General features: G+C 40.1%; 2 protein-coding genes across 2 annotated transcripts in view; one reads left to right on the top strand and one right to left on the bottom strand.

The window, feature by feature from the left end:
• LOC111082876 (neurotrimin) overlaps positions 1-4,264 on the bottom strand; it is a 48,937-nt gene extending 44,673 nt beyond the window's left edge. The window contains exon 1 of the mRNA XM_022379109.2: positions 3,838-4,264. Within this exon, the coding sequence (XP_022234801.1) occupies positions 3,838-3,976 (139 nt within the window). The 5' untranslated portion in view covers positions 3,977-4,264. The remainder of the gene's footprint in view (positions 1-3,837) is intronic.
• A 1,151-nt stretch (positions 4,265-5,415) lies between these two features.
• LOC111082888 (GTP-binding nuclear protein Ran, testis-specific isoform-like) lies at positions 5,416-6,487 on the top strand. The gene is made up of 2 exons (XM_022379121.2): positions 5,416-5,510; positions 5,601-6,487. Exon 2 carries the CDS (start codon positions 5,619-5,621, stop codon positions 6,240-6,242), a length of 624 nt encoding a protein of 207 aa, XP_022234813.2. The 5' UTR covers positions 5,416-5,510; positions 5,601-5,618; the 3' UTR covers positions 6,243-6,487.
• The last annotated feature ends 2,631 nt before the right edge of the window (positions 6,488-9,118 follow it).

The raw sequence follows: 9,118 nt of genomic DNA, 5'->3' as shown, positions 1-9,118 counted from the left end.
CTGATGGATGGAGGGTAACGTTTATGATTTTATATAAATAAATAAAATAGAATAATAAATAAAATAAAAATAATAAATAAAATAAATAAATACAAAAATAAATAAATAATAATAAATAAATAAATCATTTATTTTTATATTTTTTTTATCCAATATATTATATACACATATTAATATACAGCTCCCTGATTAAGACATTTAACTCGTGCCTACACTTAGACATAAATATTATGACTGCTTCATCGTCAGCTTCCTTTTCCCCCGCAAAATACATAATTAGTTTATACACCACAATATTTATTGCTCCCTTCAGTGCCATGCCCGTAAAATGATTCCAAGTTGATCTGCTTGCCCGAAGCTAAATCAAAATCGCACCAAGACTAAAAACTTTGCAAGCTAATAAATGGCATGGAAAAGTTTTCGGTATGCTCGTTTGTCATTTTCCTGGTTAACTGCGACCCGCCAAAGAGACAGACGAACGAGAGGGAGTCCAAGAATAATTGTCAATTTGTTTTGTGGCACCGAAAAGAGCCCCACCAGGAAGACGATGGCGGCTGCTCTTTGGTGCAAATAACGCCTGACAGCAATAAAATTTATTTAAGTGGCCTCATAATTGTTAACAACAAGAAGAACAAATATAATAATAAAAGGCAAACAAAAGGCAGCTGCAAGTGAAATGAGCAATTATTTAGCCATGAAAAATGTAAAAACCTCCAGCAACAGCAGCAGCAACAACAACAACAACAACAACAACAGCAGGCGTCATAATAAAGTTATTATCCGGGAGACAGAGAACGGGTGCGCAGGGAGAGAGAGAGCGAGCGGGCTGAGCGGGTTGTCATTTGGTGGGGGCTCGCAGGCGGAGCAGAGATACGCAAAATACTCAACAATGAAAAATATTAATAACGTTAATGAAATTCTCATTTGCTTGGGCGGCAGAACGCACAGGCATGGATGGGGCAGAGCAGGGATAATAATGTTAATGAGAGAAGGACTCGGTGATGGCGCGGGCCTGTTTGGAGGCGACAAGTGACATGCCAAGGGTTAAGTTAATGCCTCGCAAAGCACAAGGCACATAAAATGGAAGGTGAGGCAGCTGCAAAAGTGCTTGAGTTGTGGTTTAAGCCTGCGGGGGTGGGTGGAGGAGCACTACGAAATCTTTTCGATCGGCGCTGCTTGAAGGAGAGAGAAAAAGAGCTGGCACAGCCTTACCTACTTTTTAGTATACCTTGGCCAGGCATTCGTCTTTACGCTTGCTCTCTCTCTACCTCCCACTCTCTTTCTCTCTTGTCTTGCAAAGCAAATATTTGCCCCGCTAAGTAGGCAGCAAAAAAAAACTTTAAATGCCTTTGTGTGTGTGTGTGCGATTGTGGGGGCGTGTTAATATGTATGTGTGTGTCTGTGTGTGCTTCAATGTTTGTATGCTTGTGTGGGTGCTTGCGGTCAGTGGCAACATGATTTTTTGTGTGTGTTATTTTTTTCCATATAATAAACTTAATGAATTTGTCATGAGACTTTGATGACTTTTAAGTACCAGAACTTTGTTTGCCAGTGTCCTGCCAGGAGTCAGGAGTGTGCAAATTTAATGCATTCCATTATTAAATTGGTTTATTTTATCACATGGAAATTGTGTGTCTGGTCTGTGACACAGAGTAGAAATCATAATAACTTTTTCCCCATAACTTTCAAGTGAATAATTTCTATATGTATTCTATAAAATTCTATTCAAATCAAGAACCATTTATTCCAGTGTAAATTATTCTTAAGCTGTAAGCTTCGTTGTTAGGTATATATACTTGAACAGCATTTAAAGATAGATAATTACATTTTCCACAACAAATTTATTCGCCGGAAAGCCAGAGATTCTATGCAAAAACGGATTATTATTTCACCACAACAATTAAACACTTAAAGCACTCCCACTCCCACAATCAATCAGACATATGTAATTCATTCAATCGATTTTTAAATAAGGATCATTAAAGCATAATCAACTTTTGCAATTTAGTTCGAGTCTAAGTAGATTACAGCTGTGTTAATTGGCCTGGAAAAAGTGCAGCTATTTGTGGGTATTTAAAGTGTATTTGGTTGATTTACTCGTACAAACCATACGAACCATGGCTCTTTATTGTTAATCTGTCTTAAAAAGTCTCATCATCTAGTTATGCATTTAAAAAACACGTATCGTTCCGATTGGAATGCAGTCCGTCAGCCACATATCCAGCCGTCACATTTTAATTGCCCTGACACTGTCAGCGCTCCTCCCCCACACAGAGTAGCCCATTAATTTAGTTAGTTCGCTTCCTGGCCGGACCACCCCCAGTACCCAGTGCGGGCTGTGCCGCGCCCATCCTGCCACACCACCGGAATGTCATGCAACATGTTAAATAACAAGTGATTTACATTTTTTTTATACATTACAATTGTATATTCTTTCTGGCCGGCATTCCGCGCACGTGCTGGCCATGATTGTAATGCAATTAAATGAATAATTAAATATAATATGCCGCCGGACACATTTGTCCAGCAATGTCCGAAATCAGGAACGGAATGACCAACAGTTTGCGAATATCTTTGCAGGGGAATTGGTCGTATTTATCCATATATAAAATCGATACATGTATGCAGAAACTATCTCTGGAAAAATTGGCAGATATTTTTAATATTTTTGTAATGCAACCAATCAAATGAACATGTAATGATTTAAGGGATAGATTGTTGATCCACAGATGGAATATATGTATTTAGTTATAGGCGTTACAAACATCAGGTGTATGTGTGGGTAGGACAGACGGGAATCCTTTCACTCTACAGGGAATAGAGGGGAATGCATATTGCCCTCTTCCTTTGTGTTTATGTGTTGTTTGAGATCCTCTGTGTGCTTTTGTTTCTTTGAATTACCTAAAACTTGACATGTTTGCGATCCCCAACCTGAAGTTTGGCCAAAGCAGAGGCCAACGACACAGGCGGAGGCAACATCAGTGGTGGCAGCTTGACGAACTCCAGCTTGAAATCCTTAAACAGGCTGCGTGCCAAATACAGAAACGGTCCATTAATATTGCTTTTCGTCTTGACCGATATTTCGCTATAAATGCGGTCCTCTGGGTCGGTGCCACAGCCCAAAAAGGTTTCTGGCTTCAACTCGAATTCGAAGTCAGCCTTGATATCCGCCTTGTTTCCACAGATGGCTATTGGAATATCTGCACAGAACTGTTCCATCATTACGGCGTAGTTGGGAAATGTGTCGAAGGCATCCGCCGCGGCCAGATCAAACATCAAGATCGCGCAGCGGCTGTCCTTGTAGAAATCAACCGGATAGCGCTCCAGCTCCTTATCCTCCTTGCCCCAGTCCCACACATCGAATCGAATGGGTCCGCGCGTGGTCTTAAATATCAGCGTGTCCACGTTGGTTTCAAACCTGTCCGTGGGGACATACTCCTTCTTGAATTCTGCAAACTGATGGCGTCTTAAAAACGTGGTCTTGCCACACTTTGCGTCGCCCATAATAATACACTTGTAAGGCACATCCATGGTTACAGAATAGGCTAGACCTGCGTAGAGTATTATTTTACAGAGTAATTTCTTTAATTTCGAATCTCTGTAAAGTTGATTCGTAAAATAATAAAGCTTCTAGAATTTACCCAATTATTTGCCAATATTTTCGACGCTTACTTTATAGTGTTGTACAACTACAAATGCTAGGGATGCTAGTGTTGGTGTGGCGCTGCTAGCTGGCAGTGCCGATATATTTAACTGATATAGTTTTTAATGTTTTTCTTATTTTTATCATTTACCAAAGCTATAATCAACTATTTCTATACTATAAAAAATACTTACCATTATTAAGGGTTGAACCGCCAACGCTGACGCCGTTTCCCTCGCTGCCAGTATCGGTGCTCAAAGCCATCGTTGAGGCCAATAGGCAGGCCAGAACAACCGCGAGGTGCATTAGAAATATTGCAAAGTGATTAAACATGTTGGTTAAACGGTATATGGATTACACTTTGTTTCGAACGTTTTGTTTGCCTTATCAATTATGCAAGAAAACGGTTTTAATTAATTAGTGCCACGGCAATGCAATTTTTTGTTATCATTATTATTATTATTTTTTTGTTATATATTTTTGGGTTTTTTACTATTTCTTCTTTTAAATGAAATCGCTGCACAGTTTTTGTAACCTGATTGTTTAATGCTGTTTATGTTTTTATTATTTTTTAAAATGCTGCACATTTAATTGGTATACACGGGCTTTTTGCATGGATTATTATCCTGAAATGTAAAGGAAAAATTATGAATTGAAATGCCATCATTAATCACAGACTGAAACATAAATTTAAAGAGAAACAACATTAAACGAGACGCGTGGTCCAATTTGCTTATAGATTTATATATGTATGTATTGTATTTAAGGGCAGACTCTGCTGATTTATTTGATACCCGACCCCCAACACAGACGCCGCCACAGACGACAGCAGACATTCAGTTCCCAGTTTCCAGTTCCCAGTCTGGGTATGAGGGGGGCTGTGCAAATTCTTGATTGAATTTCGCCTGACGTAAGCGGATTAAAAATAAATTCTATGAGAAAGCATAAAACAACACACAACACAACAGCAAGAAAGGAAGAAAAAAAAAGGGCGTTATGGCGGTCAAGTCATAAAAACGCAGCAGACAAAAAGCACAAACGTTGCCACCCCAATTGGGCAGCATGAGACAGATAAAAAAATCGCTTATTTGGGGAGCAGGAAAAAAATACAACAAAGCAATAATGAAACACTGATTAATAACCAAATGCCTCTAACTATTTTACACAAATTAAACGCACTGTACAATGGAATGTTCAAATTAGTATGCTTCCAATATGTGTTCAACAATTTCAAAAGCAATTAATTTATTTAAGCTTTAAATTAACAATTAACTGGCTGCCATTCAAGTGCCTTCCGCTTTTGAATTGAAATTCAACCCACAATTGATATCTCATGCCGCAAGTCCCCATCGCCTTAATTAAAACCTAATCAGATACTCCATTAAACGGGGCTCAGACACAGAACAGTATTAAAAACCCCAAGACCATACTTCCCCCAAGCAGAACCTGGACTAAACCGCTTAGCGGAGACGGAGACTTGATAGCCAAACACAACACTGCAAGAAACAAGGCGTCTAAAATGAAAAAACAATACTTTTAAAAATGGAAAAAGACAAATTTTTTAAATGGTCCCACAATTCAGGGTGAAAATCATTGAAACATCTGGTACATCTGATTTAAATAATGAGATATATGCGACTGCAAGTGCAAACTAGAACATATATTTCTCTGGCTCAAACAGCATGCTTTTCCCTTAAATTTCTAATTATGTGCTGCTCACACAGTCATTGAAATAAACATTTTTGAGGAACTGCCAGCTGATTTTTTGCAAGTTAAGTTGGCAGCGCCCCACCAACACTAGCATCCCTAACATTTGTAGTTGTACAACACTAGAAAGTAAGCGTCGGAAATACTGGCAAATAATTGGGTAAATTCTAGAAGCTTTATTATTTTACGAATCAACTTTACAGAGATTCGCAATTAAAGAAATTACTCTGTAAAATAATACTCTACGCAGGTCCAGCCTTCTGTAACCATGGATGTGCCTTACAAGTGTATTATTATGGGCGACGCAAAGTGTGGCAAGACCACGTTTTTAAGACGCCATCAGTTTGCAGAATTCAAGAAGGAGTATGTCCCCACGGACAGGTTTGAAACCAACGTGGACACGCTGATATTCAAGACCACGCGTGGACCCATTCGATTCGATGTGTGGGACTGGGGCAAGGAGGATAAGGAGCTGGAGCGCTATCCGGTTGATTTCTACAAGGACAGCCGCTGCGCGATCTTGATGTTTGATCTGGCAGCGGCGGATGCCTTCGACACATTTCCGAACTACGCCGTAATGATGGAACAGTTCTGTGCAGATATTCCAATAGCCATCTGTGGAAACAAGGCGGATATCAAGGCTGACTTCGAATTCGAGTTGAAGCCAGAAACCTTTTTGGGCTGTGGCACCGACCCAGAGGACCGCATCTATAGCGAAATATCGGTGAAGACGAACAGCAATATTAATGGACCGTTTCTGTATTTGGCACGCAGCCTGTTTAAGGATTTCAAGCTGGAGTTCGTCAAGCTGCCGCCACTGATGTTGCCTCCGCCTGTGTCGTTGGCCTCTGCCTTGGCCAAAATTCAGGTTGTGGATCGTAAACATGTCTAGTTTTAAGTAATTCAAAGAAACAAAAGCACACAGAGGCACTCAACCAACACAGAAACACAATGGAAGAGGGCAATATGCATTACCCTCTATCTCCTGTGGAGTGAAAGGATTCCCCTCTGTCCTACCCACACATACACCTGATGTTTCTAACACCTAAAAGTAAATACACATATTCCATCTGTGGATCAACAATCTATCCCTTAAATCATTACATGTTCATTTGTTTGGTTGCATTACAAAAATATCTCAAACAATTATTTGGCATTCCACATACAATTGTATGTTCCTTCCAATACTTAAATTTTTAGCTAGTTGCTAGCTTTGAAAACTTTTGTGTGAAAGTTCCCTCTTTTTTTTCTCAGTGCGCTGTCAGGTTGCAGTGCCATTGGCATCACCATCGTCATCAGCATCAGCAGCTCCGCATGCTCCTGCTCCTCTGTGGTTATCTGTGGCTGCATGTATGTAGATTCTTTTTCCTTTCTGTTTGCCTTCTAGTCTTCCTGGTTGTGTCATAAGCGCAAAGCAATTTGCTCTGTCAGCTGTTGTTTTACACTCCCCCATTCCCCCACCCCTAACTCTCTGTGTCTCCGTACTCCATGCTGAGTCTATCTCCGGCTCTTGGATCGGCACCATCTCCTGCTCTTGCTCCGCCTTCAATCTCTTCTTAATTGTATTGCAATATGAATGCATTTCAATTAGAATGCTTCCTTCGGGGCCAGCTGTTGTGGATTTGCCGTTTCGTTCAGTCAAAGTTATTGAAATCCATTTGTGAACTTAATTGATTTCCTCGTTTTGCGGATATTTAAAGGGGGGTATGGTGTGCCCCGACCGCCACGACTTTTTAGCCTTGCAGATGATCCTTCCAAAAAAAAAAAGGGATAAGCCCCCACAAAATGTTTGGCATCTCTATTAGCTGAAGTAGTAGCTCCCACAACTCTCTCTCGATGTCTATGCATATTTCACAATATTTCTTGTTTTTTTTCACGCCCCAACGATTTGAACCAAGTTCCCACCCCGCACACACACACACACATCTAGAGGTACTCCCAAAAACAACTTCCTTTCTCCCTGTGCCCCTGTGCCACCTCTATGTGCTTTTTCGCATGCAAAAACTAGAAGAATAAAAAAAGTAAAGCAAAAAAATGCTTTTTGTATTATTGCCAAAAGTTATTATGGCGGGTGGAGCATTCCAATTTTGTTTTGTTTCCTGCCTCCTGCCCTCACTGGCTCTTATTCCTACCCCTCTTTCCACCACCCTCTCTGTATAACAACATCTCCATCTGCATCCTCCCGCTCTTCCCTGCAACGCGTTGCGGTGCATACTTTGCGGTTGACTGGAAAAGTTTTTCCTTTCCACGAAATAAGGAATGTTGATGTCACGGTAGCGTTTGTTGCCTGCCCCCTTAAAGTCGAGTCTTTTGCGAAATTTCGCGGAATTCTTATGGGGAAAATGGGAAAATTAACGCTGATATTTGCATTTGTCAGGAGTTTAATTGAGGTTCATTGAATCATGTTTGAGGCTACATCAATATTGACATATTGTCTGTAAATATCATCCATTATTCATTTATATATAAATTATAAAAATTAGCCATTATGCAGTTTGTGTTTTTCAAATTTTCTGCATTTTAATATATAGAATTAATTTATACCTAAGATATAAATTTCTCAGTATTTTAATAATTATTGTGGGCCCTTAAAAATCTACACAGACATGACAACTCGTATTTTCCAGTACATGCAGCTCTTTTTTAAATTTACAATGGTTTTTTACTTCTCAGGTTTATATTATTTATTATCATAATATATGGCTAATTTTTGGAGGTATTTTAAACTGTATTGAAAATTGATTTTTTTCTCTTATATTTCAGTTGCTTAAATCTTGTGCTGAAAGTGCAATATTCACAGCTCCAATGATGCATCAATTGGTAAGTGCATAAATAGCAAATTTTCACCCCTAAGTATGGTCTAACTGTTAAATATTTTTCCCAAAATCCCTCAAAGGGTATTCACGTGTTTAACTTATGATAAACTAAAATCCATCTGCCAGTAGTTGCCAGTAGTTTTGCTCTGCTCTTAAAGCGTTTGATTTTTGCAATCTAGCTAATAGCGAAAAGTCAACACAGCCGGCGGCGGCTTTGATTCCCAATGACAGTGAGTAATGTTTGTTTTATTTCACTTTTATTTTTTTAACTCCGCTGGTATTTTATGTGTGTGTGTGTGTGTGTGCGAGAGAGGGTAATGGGCAATATCTTGACTCTGCAACGGTCTCATCCTGACGGTTTCGTTCATTTAAATCAATATTAATAGCAATGTTTACGCCCCGCAGGCTGTGAGGATGGTGCCATGTGCCTTGTGCCGGTAGTGGTACCTTTTTGCAGTCTCCTGCAATCTCTTGCTTCTCCTGATGAGTACAAAAAAAAAAGAAATAAGGAAGAAATGCACGCACGAATGCGCTGTATCCTACTGAATGACGGTCGCTATACCCCTGCTGCTGAGACTCCTCCTGCTCCTGCTCCTCCTACTACTATGACTCCTGTTCTGTCTGCTGTACTCCTCCATCTGTGACTCCTGCTCCTACTGAGTTCGGAGTCTCCCACGAAGCATTCATTCGCTTGTGCATAATAAATCAATTTACATTTTCTCTCGCCACACGCAAAAATGAAATGCAAATAATGGCAACAAAACCCCAAGGATGGAGCAGGCAGTACGAATCCAGCTCTGACGGGGTGCGATGGGGTGGCATGGGGGTGGCATGGGGGTGGCAACTGAAAGATGTTGGAATGGGTGAAACACTTTTCACCGCAGAGATTTACGCGCACTTAAATCACAGCCAACAGAATTGATCGCCATCAATGAAACAGCTGTAAGAATGG

This window comes from Drosophila obscura, unplaced genomic scaffold (genome assembly GCF_018151105.1).
Source record: "Drosophila obscura isolate BZ-5 IFL unplaced genomic scaffold, ASM1815110v1 contig_179, whole genome shotgun sequence".
Classification (NCBI taxonomy): domain Eukaryota; kingdom Metazoa; phylum Arthropoda; class Insecta; order Diptera; family Drosophilidae; genus Drosophila; species Drosophila obscura.
This window is presented reverse-complemented; position numbering and strand designations above follow the sequence as displayed.

Coding starts and splice junctions, on each gene's coding strand:
- LOC111082888 (XM_022379121.2), top strand. CDS start 5,619: ATGGATGTGCCTTACAAGTGTATTATTATGGGCGACGCAAAGTGTGGC.